At 45.0% G+C, this 21,919-nt stretch overlaps 1 protein-coding gene across 2 annotated transcripts in view; it reads left to right on the top strand.

The window, feature by feature from the left end:
- The window catches only part of LOC311035797 (cysteine-rich motor neuron 1 protein), a 66,395-nt gene that overhangs the window by 32,168 nt on the left and 12,308 nt on the right, over positions 1 to 21,919 (top strand). For both annotated transcript variants that reach the window (XM_084044252.1, XM_084044251.1), the window contains exons 6-10: positions 3,140 to 3,343; positions 6,280 to 6,408; positions 7,761 to 7,914; positions 16,383 to 16,504; positions 19,165 to 19,386. In XM_084044252.1, coding sequence (XP_083900378.1) covers positions 3,140 to 3,343; positions 6,280 to 6,408; positions 7,761 to 7,914; positions 16,383 to 16,504; positions 19,165 to 19,386 — 831 coding nt within the window. The remainder of the gene's footprint in view (positions 1 to 3,139; positions 3,344 to 6,279; positions 6,409 to 7,760; positions 7,915 to 16,382; positions 16,505 to 19,164; positions 19,387 to 21,919) is intronic.

The following is a 21,919-nucleotide window of genomic DNA, read 5'->3' as shown; positions in this document are numbered from 1 at the left end:
TATTTTACACTGAAATGGATCGCATCGTGAGAGGTTACTGTGAAAGGGTGACCTACATGACGAGTGAATTGACAGACAACGAAAGGGAGACAACGGAGGGGAGGCGGGAGAGACAGCCATACAGACAGACAGACAGACAGACAGACAGACAGACAGAGAGAGCAAGAGAGACAGACAGGCAGTGGCTCAGGAGGAGGTAGAGCGGCCGTCTTGGAATCCGACGGTTCCATATACCGTAGGTTCGAAGTGTCCTTGAGTTGAAGTGTCCTTGAGCAAGACACTGAACCCCTAACTGCTCCCGATGAGCAGGTTGGTGCATGTTGTGTGAACGTGTGTGTGAATGGGTTTATGTGGAAATACACTGTAAAGCACTTTGGAGAAAAGCGCTATATAAATGCAGTCCAGTTACAGACAGAGAGAGAGAGAGAGACACACACACACACAGAGAGACACAGAGAAAGAGAGAGAGAGAGAGAGAGAGAGAGAGAGATAAGAAGGCACATCCAGTCTTAAGTAATCACAGCCAGATGGATCATAACCTCAGCTGCCCATAAGCTGTTCTGGGATCAGATAGGTCAAACAGCACTCCTGGGTCTTCTGGGAGGATTGCTATGCAGAACTCCCATTTTGCTGACACATTCAAAATAACACACACATACACACACACACGCTCAGTTCACCTTCCAGCTCCCCCTCATCGCATTGCCTCAGACTCCTGCCTCTGTTACCAATAAACGGTGTAACAAAAACACTGAAAGTTGTTTATGGTTAAATGACATGAAAACAGGGTCCCAGAAACCGGACACAGGGCATATCATCCATCACCTCAAACGGAGCAGAATGGCTCCCCAGACTGGCTCTCTTAAAACTGTCTTAGCCGTTCAGTTTCCCACTCAGGACTTCAAAACAAATGACATATGCCGACTCTCCTTATACACACGTGTAATGTTCGTAATTTTCTTTTGGAGAGAAATTCATGACGTTAAACTCTGACCCGACCTCCGACGGCGCAAGGGTCGACTAGAAACTAGATCTGTGTGACGCACTGGACACGGACGGACGGACGGACTCACAACTGGGAGATGTCATCTCCCTCACTACAGGTCCCAACACTCAAATCCTTCTCTGAATGACACAGCTGTGTCCTGTGTCTTTCATAACTTGAAACCCATAAAAAAAAAATGTATAGGCCCTCCAGAAAAATGCAATTATGCGATCACAGAATTTACCGCATAATCAGCAAAATGGTGCATAATTATGCGGGGGTAACGTTTTTTTCAAAAAGGCCGCATCGCATAATATGTGCATCGCATATTGCCGCATATTTCGCAACTTCCCGCAATTTCACCACATAAAATTGCAAAAAAAATGCATATTTCATCGCAAAATCAAGAGTTTTAGCCCGCATAATCAAGAGTTTTAGCCCGCATAATCAAGGATTTTTGCCCACGTTTTTCTGGAGGTTCTAATTTTAGATTTTAGCTATATACTGTACAGTATATAGCAAGTTTTTCAGAAAACTCTTAGGATTTAGACAGTGGTCTTTGCGAGCTTGTACATCTGCTATTTTTGAACATGTTTTAAAAATCTTGAAGGTGTTTGAACATTTTTGGAATACATTTTGTTTCCTGGCACAAAACATTTTCAGATGGGGGTCTGCGGCCAAATACATATACTTTTGGGGCTCCTACATTTGCACGAATCAGTTTGAGAACTACTGATTCTGGCATTCAGGCATTTGTAGAATCGGTCCTCAAGTCTTAATTTAACCCTTCGCTTCGCTATATGTTAGCACATTAAGACCTCCCCCTACTTGTTGTTACTGGAGATTAGTCATCCAAAAATCCAGAATGTTCTTGCCTTAGTGCTTGGTGGCAGGCCAGTTTCCAAAGCATGCTAGGTCGCTCCTGGACTTGTCCTGCTTCCTCCTGTTCTGGTCTCTCTCCCTTTCTCTTGTTAACTCAATTTACAGGGCAGACGTAGGATAAGGGACATTGGACTGGAGCTCTGTGCCGAGCTTCCAGCTTTTAGTAGCCAAACCAGTACGTACACCTGTCTGGAAGAAAATCACGACAGTGCAGAGGTTTACTCGCAAGGTCACACAGCCTGTGATGTGCCCTGAGCGTACATCATGTACAGGGTTTATTAAAATGCTTGAAATGTAAAATAGCAGGGTAAACAATGAACATGCCTGTCGAGAATGAAAGGCATGTGTGCAGATAGTAGAATCAGATGCCTTTTAGGGTACAGAGATCGCTACATTAGAGAGAGAGAGGTTGTTTTCCAAGGTTTAGGATGAATTCTATTACTTCCTCTCCTCTGTCCCTAACCCAAACAGTGTTGCTTATTATAAGCCACTTTGGGCTTGTTGTTCTCTAAAGTTGCTTGAAAATATTGGCATTTGCGGGTTGCGCTTTTTTTGGGTCTTGTTTCTTAAAGGAGTAGTTCACCCAAAAAAAGATTTTCTATCAATTAAACACCACATGAAGCATTGAATTCATGGAGAGTTTTTTGTATTGGCGCATTCCGAAACCAATAATTTGATGACCGGCGGTCTCTCCGGTAAGAGACTCAAAGAGTCTTCTTTCAGCCTCTTACCGGATACATTAGCATCTTTCCGCCGGTCATCAAATTATTGGCTTAGGAATGCAAAAAAAAAAAAAAAAAAACACGAATTCAATGCTCCATGGGGTGTTTAATTGATATAAAACAAGTAATTTTTGGGGCGAACTATTCCTTTAAGTGTAGTTGCTTATTTAGGCTTTTCTTTTGGGGGGGGGGTGGCAGATCTACAAGCTTACAACGTGTCGCATCCCGATGCGTAAGCTTGTAGATCGGCTATTTTCAAATAACCGACGTATAGGTTTGGCTCATATATGGCCTAGCCGCTTCTTTTGGGCTTGTTTCGATTCACCTGTTTCCTAGGCTGTGTGTTTTCCACTTCCTGTTGGATTTCATTGGATATCATTAGTCATCTGACCAGTTTCATTGGATTTCATTGGATCAAATCGACAGGAAGTGGAACACACACAGGAAGTGAAAAGCCTAGGAAACAGGTGAATAGACCTGGGTGCTTGTTTCTCTCGCAAACAGCACTGAACTCAACCCAGTTGTTGTGTGTTTTGACCCTCCCGTCCAGATGTGGAGCTGCTGTCCATGGACAGCACGGAGGCCAGCTGCTGGGTCAACAACAAGCTGCGTGGCCACGAGGAGCAGTGGAAGGAGGACGACTGCACGTTCTGCCAGTGTGTGGACGGCGAGCCCCACTGCACCGCCATGGCGTGCAAACAGAGCTGTCAGAACCCCGTCAAGATCCCCGGGGAGTGCTGTCCGTTCTGCGAAGGTACGAAGAGATAGCTATTCAAACATAGCAGATATACAAGCTCATAGCGCGGCACCGAGTGCCGCACTATGAGCTTGTAGATCTGCTATGTTTTTTTTTTATTGTGAAAATGTGTGCACATTTTTCTTAAAGCCTTTTAACATTTTTAACTCAAATCTTTGCTTCGGGGATTCTATAAATGTCTTCTAAATCAGTTCTAAAACAGTTTTTTGAAAAAACGTATATTGCTATAAAACTCAAACTTTTTTCATGTCAAGGACCCCCGAAATGATATGTATTTGGCCGTGGACCCCATCTCCAAATATTTTGTTCCAGGGACCCCCCAGAAGCAAAGATTTGAGTTAAAAATGTATATATGTATTCAAAGATTTGCACACATTTTCACATTTTTCTTCCAAAAATAGCAGATCTACAAGTTTATAGCGCGGCACTCGGTGCCACGGTATGAGCTTGTATATCTGCTATTTTTGAATAGCAAAATAAATCTTAAAATGACACAGATGCGTTCCCGGTCTTAATGGGTTAAGGGTGTGTAATGAAAAATTAAAATTAAAATCGAGGACAGTGGTTCTCAAAGTGGGGTCCGGGGACTCTCAGGGTTCCTTGAGGGGGTTCCAAATGGACCCTCACAGGTCTGTAACTCCGAGAGTGTACAAATGGAGCCATTTGTACGCTCTCAGAGTTATGGGGGGGTCCTTGAAATTAAAAAGTTTGAGAACCACTGATCTAGGAATAGATACAAATGTAAGAATATATATAAAACAGAAGTACAACGTCAACTGAAGCATTCAAAATACAAAATAATTGATTACTGTAAAAAAAAAAGTAGCAGATCCACAAGCTCGAAATGTGTCGCGAAGCGACGTGTTTTGAGCTTGTAGATCTGCTACTTTTGAATTTGAATCGTGAAAAGTAACAGCTTTGGACAAACTGTATGAGGGACGCTATACTAAATTCTCAATTCGTTTTCTCCTTATTATTAGAATCCCAAAATTCCGTTAGTATATGAAATCCTTTTCTTTTTAATGTCCTGATTCCGTACACCCCCCCCACGGAAATCATAGGACCCTCGTTATGTAGATCTAAAAGCCCAGTAACATCACATACAGTAACACAATTGCAAGAGGAGGTGCACTTGCCCTGTACACTATGAGCTATGCATTAACTCACATACCGCCGCGCAGAGAGAGGGCCCCTGTACCTCTGCTGTGGAAGCCATGGGCTCATTAAAGGGGAGGCCACGGAGCATTCTTTGAGCAGCAGGGTTCTTTGTGTTCCTTTTATTACCCTCGCCCGCCAAAATGAGACCCACCTGGGTGCGAGGCTGCGCTGCGCCTTTAGCACAGGAGGCCGCTTAACTCTTTAAGACCGGGTACGCATCTGTGTGTCATTTTTCAGATGTCTTGGGCTATTCAAAACATAGCAGATATAGATATAGATCTGCTATTTTTGAAAAATCATGAAAAGTTGTGCAAATGTTCAATTTCTTTTCTTTTTTTTTGCGGACATTTGTAACTCAAATCTTTGCGTCTTGGGGTTCCTGGAGAAGAAATCAAAAAATTACACACAGACGCGTTCCCGGTCTTAATGGGTTAATTGGACTGGATCGCTTTTTTTTTGGGGGCGTAATTAGTTACAGCTCATTGGGCAGCCCCGCCCTCCGAACGTGGCAGAAGATGTTGACGGGAAAAGTTGTGGTGTGTGTGTGTGTGTGTGTGTGTGTGTGGGGCAGAGGGCGCACGCGCGTGTCATTTGAAACCACACTAAACGCTGCTGTGCCACAGAAAGGTTAGAACCCACTTCAAACGCGACCAGGCAGTGCCAAAGTCTGCACTTCAGTCCAAGGGACAACCCTGTTATCTCGCACCGTTATTTCCACAACGTGCTCTTTACGTGGATCCAGCTCATTAACGGGAGACAATGGGAGACAGTGAGACAGAGGGGGATAATCCCTGGAACAGCGGTGGGAACCACCCTGGCGTAATTGCCCCACATTTATCTGTAATCACAGTTTACGCTCAAATAAGAGCAGTGTGAATAGGTAACCATTACAGCTGGCACAGCTACAATAGATGCGGTGTGTGTGTGTGTGTGTGTGTTGCCTGTTACAAACCCAGTGGGGGCCAGGATTTACATATCATTTGTATAGAAACCATGAGAGTTTTTACAATTACACCATTGTTTTTCCATTTTCTTCCCCAAAACAAAAAAAGGAATCCACATGGGAACGGCCTGGCTTCAATGTGGATCTTGGACCTCATGGCCAGTCTGTGACGTCAGTCATCTATGATTTATCTATGATGTATGACTCCAGATTTGGAGTCAGATATGTTTCCTATGACCCGCTGACTCCCATTAGAACATTTAACTTACATATCTCTAAAAATATAAAACGTATCGTTGCCGTCGGGCAGAAACCTCTCATCTCGATATATAAACGTTTTGGGTTGTTCCGTGAATCAACGCCCTACTTGATCACACTACAGCGTCACACAAAAGTATCAAAAGCAGCAGATATACAAGCTTGTAGATCTGCTACTTTCGGCGTTTTTGAATTTGAACCCTAAAAAGTAACAGCTTTGGAACAGCGTTGCGCTCTGAAAATAGCAGATCTACAAGCTCACAACGCGTCGTGAGCTTGTAGATCTGCTATTTTCAGCATGCAACCAAGTGTAAAATCAGCCATTATGACGCCATCAAGGCCCGACAAAAAAATCTTTGGTCGACAAAATCAACTGTAGATTTAGTCGACTAAAATCATATATATAGTCGACTAAAACTAGACTAAAACTAAAACATTTCAGATGACTAAACGATGACTAAAGCTAAATAAAAATGTATTCAAAAGACTAACGACTAAAACTAAATCAAAATGTGCGTGTCAAAATGAACACTGATGGATGTCTCCCTGTCTCCCCTCTCTGCTGCCCTTCCAGAGCCGTCCTACGAGACAGTGAGTCCTCTGCTGTGTCCTCCTCTGGAGAACTGCACCCTCTCAGGGAAGGACTGTCCCTACGGCTTCCACCGGGACAAGAACGGCTGTCTGCTCTGCCAGTGCCTCAACAGTGAGTATAGAACCCTCCGTCGCCTCATGTGGAGTGGGACTCAAAGGTGTCCCACACATGGGGTTAACCACTTGAGTCCCTTCAGGGCTCTCTCTACACTAGTGTCTTTTCTGTTTTCCGTTGTTGTGGGGGAAAGCTATTGCTGAAAATACCGATAGACAAGCTCACACCGCGTCGCAGCTTGTCCAACGGCTATTTTCCTGCGGAAGCTTTCCCCACAATATGAATGCTGGGGTTTAAAGTGGTTAAGACCCGATGCCGATTCTACAAAATGCCTTCTAAATCAGTATAGTTCTCACACTTTAAAGATTTTTCGCCAAAAATGTAAAAGAAAATGCTTGTACGTCTGCTATTTTTTCTAAAATGTCACTTACAAAACTGGCTTCTCTATTTTGGGCACGTTAGGTGAAAAACCTTTCAGAATACATCACCATACATCACATCATTTCAAAACTTTCAAAAAATAGCAGATCTACCAGCTTGCGTCGTCGCGCGACGCTCTCATCTTGTAGATCAGCTTATTTTCGCCATTCGTTACATGCACGACAAAGTATACAGGGCCGGGGCTTAAGTGGTTAAGTTTCCACAGAACAAAACTTCGAGCAAAAAAGCACAAGTCGTGTAGCATTCTTGACGTGATGAATGTCCTCTGGCATGCTGTTTCTTGCAGCTTCGCATCACCACGGTTGTCATACAACCAGAATATATTTGCCTATTTGTTTGGTGCCGTAGAAGAAGTGACGTAAAGTAACTAAGTAGGCTACATTTACTCAAAGTAGTGTACTTAGTAAAATGTTTTGGTTTTTTTTTTACTTTACTGGAGTATTTCTGATTTTCAGTACTTCTCCACTACAATTATTTGAAAACTTTAGTTACTAGTTACTTTTTAGATTTAGATTATTGTAAAACATATATTAACCACTTCAGCCCTATATATATTTCAACCATTTGACAATAGCCGATCTACAAGCTCACAATGCGTCGCGATGCGACGCATTGACACAAACATATATTAACCACTTCAGCCCTATATATATTTCAACCATTTGACAATAGCCGATCTACAAGCTCACAATGCGTCGCGATGCGACGCATTGTGAGCGTGTAGATCTGCTATTTTCAAAAGATTTGTCTACCTTATACGGGCGCACAGCCCCCCCCCCCCCCCGTATTTATCACAGCTCATTTGTTGTCCGAGGCTACAGCCTTTTTTTTGCAAGGTATTCTGTCATAGGAATGTTTCCAATAGAGGCAGGCAGGCTCTCGGGTGACTCATGGCTCGTTGATGGATGGCCGTGCCCACGTATTATGGATTGACCTCTCGCTCAACTCCCTCTCTCTCTGGTTTTCAGACGACTCCTGCCCTGACCTGGGCAGATACTGCTCCCTGCAATGCCCCACGGGATACGAGAAGGACGACTTTGGCTGCGAGGTGTGCGAGTGCAGCGTCCCCACGCCCAAGTGCCGACCCCTGACCTGCACCAAGACCTGCCCCTATGGATATGTGTAAGTGTACCCCCCCCCCCAGGACGGTGACCCTAATGGGTCTCCCAATCCTACACGGTGTCATCAGTCAAACGTGCTTTCTAGACCTGATCAAAGGCTTCCGAGGCCTGTCACCTCTGCTCCACGCCGACAAATGGGAGGAAACTGCAGTCGCTACGTTCCCATGAAGCTTGTGAAAACAGAGTGGCTATCGATTTTTACTGGAGGTGTGTGTCTTCGGTCGCTTACAAAACTACGTATATAGCAGAGCTTTCCAGGCAGAGGTTGGAGGATTTAAAATCAATGACTGTTATTATTGTTATTAAAGGAGTTCACCCAAAACATGACTTATTTTCTATCAATTACACACCCCGTGAAGCATTGAATTCATGGAGATTTTTGAGTTTTTTGTCGCATTCCTAAGCCAATAATTTGATTACAGGCGGAAAGATGCTGATGTATTCGGTAGGAGACTCAAAGGAGTCTCTTTGAGTCTCCTACTGGAAATACACCTGGTCATCAAATTATTGGCTTAGGAATGCGTAAAAAAAAAAAACATCTCCATGAATTCAAGGCTTCATGGGGTGTGTAATTGATAGAAAATAAGTATTTTTTTGGGTGAACTATTATTATTTAATAATAATAATAATAATACCAACAATAAAAAGGTAAATAACAGTAGGATGTACCTTTTAAACAGGTGTTACTTGTCATAAATTGCAGTACCAGGGATGCTGTCTCATATCTCCCCTCCAGTAAAATGCTGGACGTAGGTGATGATGGTTGGTAGATAATGACGGCAGGTGATTGGCTGGGGGCCAGTGACAGCGAGGAAATAGAAGGCTGTTATGACAATGACTTGACAGCACAGATCAAAGGACCTGCTTTGGTGGCCAATCAAGACCCCTAATCTGTGTGTGTGTGTGTGTGTGTGTGTGTGTGTGTGCGTGCACGTGTGCGTGCGTGCGTGCGTGCGTACGCGTGCATGTTTTCGCGTGCATGAGAGCCGGTGTGCGGTCCTCCGCGGCCCCCCTAGGCACCTCCTGCACCTCCTTCTCCTCCTAATCCCATTTAAATTAATCAAACATCTGGAAGTGCTCTGTGCCGGCCGGGGCCACTCCGCTCTCTCGCTCCCCCCCCCCGGCACCACTTTTCATTTCATAAATCATCTTTCCGTCTCAAAACAGCGATCATAGGAGCACATCTGCAACAAAAGCGGCCTTTATGAAGAAGCCTTACGGGTCGGGATTGTTCCTGGTATCTCAACCATGCTCTCTCTCTCTCTGGCCGGAGCCGCAGGTCTCGAGATGAGCCTGATATGTCTGCACAGGATGCCAGGAGGAGAGAGAGAGAGAGAGAGAGAGAGAGCGAGAGAGAGAGGGGGGGGGGGGGGGGGGGGCTTCGGGGCACCCTGCAGGGAAAACAAGAAGCAGGAAGTCCTGGCTTCATCACTCACGATATGGCGTGTACGGACAGCCCTCAGAAGTCTGAAATCCACAGAGAACAAGCTTTAACCCGCTGCACAATGCAAGTCTGTCTTCCAGCACGAGACTCCTAGCCACTGTACTGTATTGTACTGTTACTGTACATATCCGAAACCAAAGTCACGGGTCAGCCCTCCATTAGTCTCCGTGTCTAACTGTTGTGGTCCCAGCTTTCCAGAAGTTGGCCGTACCCGGCGTTTCCTATATCCGGTTCATTTTCCCACAGCTTCCGTTTGATTGGCTCGGCTGCAGGTTTGAACCGGAGACACATTATGACACCTTCATCAGTGTTACCAGTTTGCTGCTGCCAATCAAATGTAGCCAAATGTAGCCAATCAAATGTAGCCGTGGGAAAATTTGCCGGAACAGGAAAAGTATGTCAGTGGTTCTCAACCTGTGGGTCGGGACCCCCAGGGTTTTTCTTCTTCTTCTTTTTTTTTTGGGGGGGGTCCCTAGATGACAGTGACGTAACAATTTAAGGACTTTAAGACATTTTTAATACCTCAACAAAAAAGAAACTATACAACTGGTCAAACATTGGCCAAATAATATAAGAAAGAGGAAACAATTTAGAAAATAGCCGATCTACAAGCTCACAACGCCTCACAATCTGCCATTTTCACAATATTTATCTGTGGAACCGAGTCAAACTAAATGCCTCAACTCCTACAACCTACAACTCCAAGTGCTTGTCAGGGTGGGGGGGGGTGCGGGGGTCCCCAGTTCAAATATGGTTATTTTGGGGGGTCACGGCCTGAAAAGGTTGAGAACCCCTGCAGTATATCACCTTGTGAAAAGCAAGTACTACAGTTATTTTCACACAGCCTATAATATACAGGGTTAAATATATACCTGGCTGACCCAGCGCTGAACACTCCTCACTGTCTGGTGTTTAGGAGCGTTGCACGGAGAGGCCAGGAATAGGGGGGGGTGGGGGGCAACCATCGGAATGGGTCAGGGGGCACGAAGGTGGTGTTGATATTGACATTTGGCACAGTCGAGTGCCCAGAGCGGAAGACAATGTGGGGACTTAGCGCGTTTCCCCTCCTCAATGACTCTAAATCATCATCATCCGACCTGACAGGACGTGCACGGCATTCTCCTGGCCGTGCCGGATCGGCACGCCGGAATTTGTGCCGAGCCAGCAGTCCCCAGCCAGGGCCCGAGCCCGGTCCCCACCCCTCCCTCCCTCCCTCCCTCCCTCCCTCCCCCCGGTGCCTCCCCGATCGCACCCCCAACCCCCCCCCCCCCCCCCCCCAGAGCACTGCTTGGCATTCCACATGCCACCTTTAAACAAAGCCCCGGTCCAAGGTCGCAAGGGGCCCCCATGTCTCTGTGTTTGTTACACTGAGGTGCTGGCCAACCGTGCACTACAGTATATATCAGTGCTCTCTCTCAATGGCCCTCATTGCTGTTTCAGTGCTGGTGAGCTCCAGTGTTTGCTTGACCCATCCCGGCCTGTTGGGACACAGGGTATGGTTTAGAGCAGGGGTTCTCAAAACCTTTTTAGGCCGTGACACCCTCCCCCCAAAATAATCATATTTGAACTGGGGACCCCCCACCCTGACAAGCACTTGGAATTGTAGGAGTTGAGCCATTACATTTAGTTTGACTCGGTTCCACAGATAAATATTGTGAGAATAGCAGATTGCGAGGTGTACTGAGCTTGTGAGGTGTTGTGAGCTTGTAGATCGGCTTTTTTCAAAATTGTTTCTTATATTATTTGACAATTTGGCCAGCGTTTGACCAGTTTTTATACAGTTGTATAGTATGTTGATTATTTTTGATGCAGTAATGGTATTTTTTTTCTTTTATGAGGTATTCAAAACTCTTAAAAGTCCTTAAAATTGTCACTTCACTGTCATCTGGGGACCCCCCCCCCAAAAAGAAATCATGGGTGGGGGTCCCGACCCACAGGTTGAGAACCACTGGCTTAGAGGGCCATTCTATGTACTGTATCTCTCGCAGTCACAGATTAAGAGTCATTATTCCAGCCCTTCTGGTGCACCGTTTACTTTACATACACCCTGTGTCACGCTTAGTGCTATTATACTGTATACTGTAGTGTACTGTATCAGACACACATGTCATCATCCACCAACTTGACTACAAAGAGCCCTAGACGTCCAGCGCACAGCATGTTATGTCAAAGCTCAAAACCTCTAGCCGCAACAGCTTCCACAACATTTTAAAAAGAAACACTGCATTAGCCTTCAATTTTGAGAGAGAGAGAGAGAGAGAGAGTGTGTGAGAGAGAGAGAGAGAGAGAGAGAGTGTGTGAGAGAGAGAGAGAGAGAGTACTGACCTTGAGCAATACACACACACACACACACACACACACACACAAATGAATGACTCAATACAGCAATCATCTTGTCACTTTCAACAGCAGCCACAACACAAAATACATAGTATCACATCAGCTTTCAATTCCATAAACAACAACTCAACGTAGTCTGTGAGAACATGAGTCATTGCCACCCAGGCGTTGGGCCTCGATACAACAGCAATAGATCAATCTGAACCAAATTAGTACACGCAGCATAGCACACACACAACGACAGACAGCAGCAATAGGAACACAACTTGATAGCCTACCTTTTTTTTGTATGTATTGCCGTCTTCTTGACTTCTGTGCAGGAAAGTCTTTGATCAGGTCAGAAAAATCCACTTTCCATGATAAGACAGTATCAGAGGACATCAAGGTCTTAAGGATCAAGAATCATCCACATTTGGGAACATTGTTAGTAGATGTATTCTCCTCAGAGACTGTAACAGGGCTCTTGCAGACGTAATATCGTTGCTGCTCATGACATATTTTAAGCTGAATCATCTCCTCCATAAAATCTAACAAGTTTGGAGATCATCAGCAGCTGTACAGTTCTTGTGCAGAAAATGAGGATAGATTATTCAGGAAAACAAAATGAGTGTTTTATGCCAATTCAATTCCAACAGTAAGAAAAGTCAATAACAATATTTGACTAGTATATATGCATTTTCAATCAAATGCTTTCAAGTTATGGCCAAAGGTCTTCCCCAGAGCTTGGACTGTGGACAACAGTGAGTTAACTATCAAATTGCACACAGGTGTAACAAGCCACGCCCTCTGATGACTTGACATCAGAGACATTCCTCATAAGGTGCAACACCCCAAATTACCTCAAGGTGCAAAAGACAGACAGACAGAGTTATTCCAACAACTAACAGCAGTAGGCTATTATACAATGACGAAGGGCACAAAGTAGCAATATAAACCCTCAACACAGACAGTCAAACCTATAAAAAGGTTTAATGTTAAAACTATCAATGTTGAGTCTGTCTGAATAACATCTGTCACGTTTGGGAATATGAGAGCGTCAAGGCCAGTGGAACACACTGTAGGGCAGGGGTCTTCAAAGTTTTTCTGGCCATGGACCCCTAGCTGAGAGAGAGATGAAGCAGGGACCCCCTCTATATTGTATAAAATTGTGTTTCAGATTCATTTTTTTTTTTTTACTTGGTCTGCTCTTTTTTCCCTCTAGTCTACACCTATAGAGCATGCCAAAAATCCTGAAGGGGGCGTCAACAAGTGTCTTTTGGTAGCGGCGGACATCTTTGAGGGGTAAAAAACAGGTTGACTTAACATTGCCCCCCTCAAGTATGTCTGCGGCTACTATGCCACACCCCCCATGGTGACGAGTCGTTGGCACGCTCTATACCACAGCGCGAGGCGTTGTGAGCTTGTAGATCTGCTATTTTTGGCAAAAAAGGGATTGGCAGAAAAGGGATGCTAGGGTTCAAGTGGTTAATGTATGAAAAATAATCACTCAATATCACACAAAGATTTGGCGGCCCCCATGTTGTAACTCTGAGGACCCCCTAGGGGTCCCGGGCCCTCTGTTGAAGACCCCTGCTGTAGAGGTGAAGGTGGGCCATGTCTTAATCCCTTTCTTTACTCATACTACATATGTTTCAGTTCTTTGTATAATGAGCTTGCATAATCTCAACTCAACTCAACTGAAGTGCAAAAGAGTGCGTGAAATTCTTTGTCGTACATGCTCCATCATTGCAGTTTGCAATGATGGAGGTGGAGAAAGGTGGAAAGAAACAGAAAGAAAGAAACAAAACAACAAAAGAAACAGATCAGATATCAACATCTGGTTAGTTTCTGGTTAGTGTCCTCTACGATTGTTTTCAGAGAATCCTGAATGTTGGCGTACTTTCTTTATTTTTAAAGTGCCTGTGTGGGCTATCAGAGTGATTTCGACGCTTGATTTAATTTGGCTACAAACTCCCAAAGTAACCACCTGCCATCTTTATGTGGACTTTTTAACAAGAGGCTCTGCATGAAAAACAAAACAAAACATCAGCTGTATGCGCAGCTATTGTTGACGTCAACCAATTGAACTGTGTGCGCACTGAGCACAGTCGCCCACTGCTAATAATGTATTAATTTATTTTATGGGCTTGTAAGCGATGTGAACTCCAAACATATTTGCTGCATTGTCGTACCAATTATTTATGTCAATATACAAGTCGTGTGAAACAGAAAGCACAGACACATACTGTAAGCATCAGCAGCAGTCAGTAGATTAGCCCATTAATTAATCTGTGTCATTTTAGATTTGAACCACTTTAACCATTATTTTATACTTTGGCAATTAAAAAATCGTGAACATTTGTGCAAATCTTTGAATATATACATTTATTTATATATATGCGTTCATGCCTTTATTGATAGGATAGTAGTCTGACAGGAAATGGGGAGAGAGATGGGGAGTGACCTGCAGCAAAGGCCGTCAAGAACGTGACTCGAACCCGCGACGTGCTGTCAGGCCACTTTGCAGCCTAGGTGCGTAGACCGCTATGCCAGCGGGTCCAAGCCTACAGTATATACATTTTTTAAAGCAAACATTTTGAACTCAAATCATTGCTTCTGGGGTTCCCTGGCACAAAATATTTTTGAGATGGTGGTCCGCAGCCAAATACATATAATTTTGGGGGTCCTTGCCATTTTTAGAACCGGACTCAGGTCTTAATGGGTCAATAGAGTGATTATTTCAGCCGTTCTGGGTTGCTGATAAATATAATAAATAGGTGGCATCATTTAACCCCCTTGGGGGAGGAGATAAAAAAGAATCAGAATCAGAATCAGAATGACTGGCAGTATGAGAAAGAGAGAGGTTCTAGATAGCCTAAGTAGTGGCCATGATTCTGCCATCCGGATTTATCGATGCTCTGCTCATCCATGTTTTATGAGACACTTTTTTGGATCTAACCGGATACCCAGTACTATTTCCAGCCTCTGCAGATTCTGTAATTCAGCCTCTGCAGATTCTGTAATTCATTCTTTTTCCCCCTCTCTTTCTCTCTCTCTCTCTCTCTCTGTGCGTGTGTCATGCAGAGTGTCACCTAAACTCCCTGATGGAGTTAAGTTTCATTTTGAAGTCATTGCGTAGGCTCTTAACCCATTCAAATCCAGGAACACATCTCTGTCATTTTAGGTTTCTTTGGCTATTCAAAAATAGCAGATATAGAAGCTCATGAGCTTGTAGATCTGCTTTTTTTGAAAAATCATAAAATCATTTGTTTTAAAAATCATGAAAATGTGCAAATCTTTGAATATATATATATTTTTAAAGCAAACATTTGTAAAATATTTAGTTCCAGGGACCCTCAGAAGCAAAGATTTGAGTTACAAATGTTCGCTTAAAAAATATATATATTCAAAGATTTGCACACATTTTCCTGATCTTTTTCCAAAATAGCAGATCTCCAAGCTCGTAGCGCGGCACTCGTTGCCGCACTACAAGCTTGTATATCTGCATAGCCAATCTAGCATAGCCAAAGAAATCTTAAAGTGACACAGACGCGTTCCCCGGATTGAATGGGTTAACAGACTTGTCCTCGTAGTGACGCACTCACTCATCCTCAGGTCTGCTCCCTATTTGAATGAACCTCAACCACCCCTTTTGTCCCAGCAGATGCCGTGTTCACAGATCACTGTATTTACAAATCAACCATGAGCTCACCCCCCCCCGCACTTAATCAGCAACAGGGCTGCTCTCTCGCTCTATACGGTCTCCAAGTCAACCTGCCTGCTTCGGGCCTCTTCAGGGCCCTGACTCTTGGGTGCACTTACATGTCGGCCAAAGGCTCGAGGAAACACATAAAGGATGGGAAAGACCGGGGTGAAATGAATTGGAAGCATCTGAATTGGCTCTAGATTGCTCCCTCCAGAGTCTCCGGGTTGGTATGATGTGCGCACCACAGGGAGTTCACGTGTTGGCCTGTTATTTGGCCTCCTTCAAAGGCGAGCTAATACAGCGGAGGAGGAAAGCAGGACCAGATGTTGATTGTACCAGTCTCTCTCTTCTTGACCATCTGGTTCTCAACCGCTCCGCTGTTGTTGCCCAACGACGAACGGAAACCTTTCGGATCATGTGACTCGACGTGCTGTACGCAACATCGACCTCGGACCGGTTCACCGTCGTACCGTTTGGATCGGTGTCGCCACCGGTGACGTGCCTCGTAGTGTTGATTTCGTCGACTGCAACTATGACGAAAAATGTTCGTCGACTCCCTTTTTTCACTGACGAAAACGAAATGAAAACTAAATAAAAACTAAGCTATGACGACTAAAACTATGACTTAGTATATTGACAATTTCGTCAACCAGTAAAAAGTAGACTAGACTAGAGCTAAGACAAGTCGTTTTAGGCTTGGTTGCACGCACGTTCCGAATATAGCTGATCTACAAGCTCACAATGCGTGGCAGCGTGAGACGCTGAAACTGTAGATTTAGTCGACTAAAAACGTATGATATTTAGTCGACTAAAAAAAACTAGACTAACACCAAAACATTTCAGATAACTAAAATGTGACTAAAACTAAATGGAATTTTATTCAAAGGACTATGCCTAAAACTAAATCAAAATTAGCTGTCAGAATGAACACATGCTGAGATGTGTGTGTGTATGTTTCACACTAACAACACGTTGATATTTTTCTGGCCCTGTCCCACAGGAGGAACAAGCACGGCTGTGAGATGTGTCGCTGCGTCAAGTGTCCCCCCTTCACCTGTGACAAGCACTGTGACAGCGGCTACCGTCAGAACAGGAAGGGCTGCTCCGTATGCATGTGCAAAGGTAACGCTTCCAACACACCTGGTCTGCATTATTTGCCCCGATTTATACTTGGTTGCACACGGCATCACGCACCGAAAATAGCCGATATACAAGCTGACAATGCGTCGCAACGCATCAGTGTCATTTTAAGATTTCTTTGGGTTATTCCTATTCAGAAATAGCAGATATACAAGATATACATACAAAAAATCTGTGCAAATCTTTGAATACATATTTTTTCAAGCGAATATTTGTGAAATATTTTGTTCCAGGGACCCCAGAAGTAAAGATTTGAGTTAGAAATGTTCACGATTTTTCAAAAAATAACGGATCTACAAGCTCATAGCGCGGCACTCGGTGCCGTGCGCGCGTGCGTGTTGTGCATGCGTACCTGTACACTGTAATGCTCTGGGAGCAGTACAAAGGGGCGGAGGACATATGACGGCCGATGTACACCAGAGAATTTTCGCACACGACGCACCATGGTACAGATCCAGTCCCATTTTAAAAGTCTGCGTATGGGGGACTCGTGAAATCTGCGCGCCTGGTGTAGCCGGTATCATTGATAATCAATTAGATCTAAACAAACGAGCTGTACGCACCACGCACACGCTCGCTTTGAAACGTCTGGTGTAGATCGGCCGTGAGGAGATGTGCGTCTGCGAAGCGTTAGCGGAGTTGACGTTCTGCCACTTTGCGGCAGATCTGATTGGCCGTGACCTTTCGCTGCTCTGGCGGCGGAGACTTTTTTTTATGAGTGTCTTTGTTTTCATTCTTGTTTTTTTATTTAGCTCCATCCTGGCTGGCTCTGTTTGTGCGACTTCATAATTAGATTCCCAAAACAGCCTGAAGTTTGGAGAAAGCATGCGGACGTGGGGCATATTTATACTCTCTGCCACATTTTATTTGAAGTGTTTATTTTCCGTTTTTTATCTGAACTATAAATATTTTAAGCTTAAAAATACACGTTGGGTTTTCACACATGCATAGCACAACTGGCTCTTTTAGTCTCTGCAGCCAGATGGACACACACACGCACGCACACGCGCACACACACGCAGATGTGTATGCACACAGTAACATTTGCACGCACACAGACATGTGCGCGCACACATACTGTACACAAACACACACAGATGTGCATGCACACATACTGTATAACACACGCACACACACACACACACACACACACACACACACACACACACACACACACACACACACACACACACACACACACACACACACACACACACACACACACACACACACACACACTTCAGACTACAGTAATACTCCCAAAGAAGCCATGTTTACCTGATTGTGACACTGTTGGATCAGATGCCCAGTGGGCTGTTAAAAATATTTACGGCTTTTGGAAGCATGCCTTTTCTTTTTCGGTGTATAAATGTGAAATGAAAGAGAGGGGCCATACATAAACATCCACCCTTACTGTGGAACCACGGCGAGGTTCACTGGCACGCCGTGCTGTTGTTCCACACACTGTATATCCCTCCAGGCTTTAAAGAAGCACACTGCTTTTTAACACATGCTGGGGCCCACTTATTGGCAGCATGGGCCTTTTAAAGTCAATGCATCCCTCCACCAAAACACAGGCTCCTTATAGGGTTTTGGGGTCAGGTGACCAAAATCAGAGGGAAATGATTAAACTTAATTTATTTGTAGCCGGGCCGTAAAGTCATTATTGGGGCATAAAGTCACTGCATCAGATATTCCTGTCTGGAGAATGTTCCCCTACACAGAACCACCATAACCTCTTAGCAGAAACTGCGGCTTAAAGCTGTAATAATGAAATTGGACCCAAGACAACAACTTTGACCCTTTTTTACTGTAAATCGTAAATAGCTGTTCTAAATGAACTTTCCACATTCAACTATCAGGGTTCCTGCACTGCCTTACTGTATTAATTAGTGTCTTATTTGCACCCTGAAGTCCCCAATATGGCTAGGTGAAAATCTAATATCACAACATTTTGACCAAATACCTCAATAGTGGTTAGGGGAGGGGTTCAGAAAGGTAGCCTGGTTGTTCAGAGCCTTGTATAGGTATCGTGATCAGTGACCTTAACTCCTGCAGCAATCTGGGAACCCATCGTCAAATAAAAAGGAGAAACAGCGACCCCAGCGTTTTTCACTTTTGCATTTGACGCTGGGGGGGGGGGGGGGGGGGGTGATTAACTAGACCTATGCTGACTGGAAACCGGGGTTTGGTCTCTGCCCTAAGCCCTCCACTTCCGGTGGTGCGCCTATGTTTTCATTCCAACTAACAACATTTCTCCAGGGAACACTAACGCCATTTCTCCCAAAGAACATGGATCGTTTTGGTTATATAAGCCCACTTGTTTCTATGATGAAAGAGCAAGTTAAAATGTTACTAACTTTCCGTGGTTTTGTCGGCTCTGAGGACATTATTGTTAAATGAGTTTCGGTTTGTTTCCAGTGGGAAAGCGAGCGCACAGATGTAAATTGATTACATTTACCACTACATTTGATTGGGTAAAGCGCGGCCTGCTTCCTGATCTGAAGGCCCGCCCACTTGTAAGCTAACGCGTGCACGTTCTGAACGGGGCTCCCGACAGATTCAGTAGCGCAGCTCTGAGCGATTACTCCTGCAGTAATGACTGACTGCAACCCCTTTCTGTCGTTGTTGTGTCTCCCCAGACAGTGGTCACGTCCCGAGCACCACCGTCCCGGCCGCCCCGGTGCCCAGCCACTGCCTCACCTCCAACGGGCACCGCTACGAGGAGGGCGAGAGCTGGCACGACGGCTGCCGCGACTGCTACTGCCACGCCGGACGCGAGATGTGCGTGCTCATATCCTGCCCCGTCCCCAGCTGCTCCCACCCCGTCGTCAGGCCGGACCAGTGCTGCCCCACCTGTGAAGGTATGTCTTTACTTGGGACAAGGCGCACGCACGCACACACCCACCTGTCAGTAGACACAGTCTCATACACAGTAAATCCTCAGTGTTCATTTATCCATATGTAACTGTGAGAGGGTACAAATGTAACTAAATGGACCCTTACGGGTCCATTTAGTTACATTTGTACCCTCTCACAGTTAAAGCTGTGCTCATCAAATTATTGGCTTAGGAATGCAACAAAAACTAAAAAAAATCGCCATTAATTCAAGGCTTCATGGGGTGTGTAATTGATTGAAAATAAGTCATTTTTTTGGGTAAACTTTTAACACATCGGGTGCCAAACACAGTTAAAACCGTGTTTTCAAAGAGTTTGGTGCCGAACACGGTTCATGAGCTTCATGTATTGCGCTTACATGAAGCTCATGTAAGCGCAATATCTCCCCATGCCTAGCAGGGATTCCCTCTTTAGAAGAGTGGTAGAAATGTAGTCTCCCGTGCAGAACCCCCAGGTTCAAATCCCAGGCGTACAAATCCCATTCATAATATACCCTGAAGAAGGCAGTTACCTGCCGAAACGTTGGTTTCTTTTTACTCTGCGTCCAAATATAAAGTATGGGCACTTTGGCTGCCAGTGTTACCCAGAGCCACCTTCTTGTCTCTTGGAGACTACTATTCAAATCCCAGGTGTGACATTACGGACCCTTACGGACTGCAGCTATAACGGGATTTTACTGTTGTAGCACCAGCACATCCGCCTAACAGCCTCAACATCTCATACTCCCCCTGGCTACGTCGGTTCATAACACACACACACACACACACACACACACACACACACACACACACACACACACACACACACACACACACACACACACACACACACACACACACACATTTGAACAATGTATGTATGTCCACACAAAAGGAAATGTATACAAGGACACAAATATTACGGTGCAGCAAAGTTACATCCACAAAGTCAAGGCATACTGTATGTCCTCATGATACAACGAGGATGTCATGTGACCCAGCCCTCCATGGCCACTAGTAGCAGTGTCTCTGGTCATGTGACCCAGCCCTCCATGGGCACTAGTAGCAGTGTCTCTGGTCATGTGACCCAGCCCTCCATGGCCACTAGTAGCAGTGTCTCTGGTCATGTGACCCAGCCCTCCATGGCCACTAGTAGCAGTGTCTCTGGTCATGTGACCCAGCCCTCCATGGGCACTAGTAGCAGTGTCTCCGCGTGGCGGCTGACGATCATAGCAGAGACAGCACAACACTCTGCCAGCCCTCCTGCCTCGTTTCTGGGCATCCCAAGTTGTGGAAACCCGCTCTAACAACCAGTCTGCGGGCATCATGTCCCAGGCTGGACCACCAGAGGAAACAAAGTTCCCAGTCCACTCCTACACTGCACCTTCTTGTATGCAAGCTTGTGATCATAATGAAGCACACACACAGTCCCCAGAAGTTGCGAATGCATCTTAAATGTGCACCTACTACATTAACGCTGGTAGTTACAACGGGGCAGTTTAACGTCATGCCCAGGACACACACACACACACACACACACACACACACACACACACACACACACACACACACACACACACACACACACACACACACACACACACACACACACACACACACACACACAAACACACACACAGGGTCTGTTTCTCAGACGTGCACTGATCCACACTCCCACACCTTCTTGGTCCACACCCCTCTGACTCGACGCAGAGTATTTACGGAGGAGGAGTGACTCAGTTGGCTGTTCAAATATTTAGCAGTGAAAGAATGTCTACAAAGTTTCACAGAAGCTACACTCAGTTTGCAGTCGGGGGACAACAGAGTAATTGTTTACAGATGCTTGTCCACTGCTCTGCTGCGTATGTAGAGCAACGGAGCCATGTTTTCAGCGGCGCTGGTGTCCCAACGCGACGCGGTCCGACACCCCTCTAAGCTCCCGTAGGCCTTGTTTAATGGATAGAGGCTTGTCACGCATCCTTGTTCCAGTATAACCTCTTGCCTTTTTACTGCCCCCCCCTCCCTAACCCCCCCCAACGACATCCTCCCGTCCTGCATGGGTTGTTTGTCTGTGCGATGCTCTTGCACAACTTAACCATTATGGCCTTTTGCGGTGTTTGTGAATATTGGTTTGGGGCCCGAAAGCTGACCACGATAGGAATTTTGATATACACACTTATACTTTAATATGTTTATTTTACAGTGTTTTGTATTTCTTATGGAAGCCTTTTATTTACCACATTAACCCTGGCTTCCCTATTTTGGGCATGTCATTATCCTACACTAAAATGTGCTTAGTGGCCGGGCTGCGAGCTTGTACATCGGCTATTTTTTAGACATTTTTGAAAAATGAAAGTGTGCAGAACTACTGGTTTAGAAGGCATTCGTAGAACAGGCCTCGTGGGACTAAATAACTAAAGTTTTCAAATAATTGTAGTGGAGTAAAAGTACAATATTTGCCTCTGAGACGTAGTGGAGTATAAGTATTGAAAATTGGAAATACTCCAGTAAAGTAAAAAAT

The sequence above is a fragment of the Gymnoscopelus microlampas genome, assembly GCF_963454915.1.
Source record: "Gymnoscopelus microlampas genome assembly, chromosome: 20".
Taxonomy (NCBI): domain Eukaryota; kingdom Metazoa; phylum Chordata; class Actinopteri; order Myctophiformes; family Myctophidae; genus Gymnoscopelus; species Gymnoscopelus microlampas.
The sequence above is the reverse complement of the archived record's forward strand: the minus strand, read 5'-3'. Positions and strand labels throughout refer to the sequence as shown.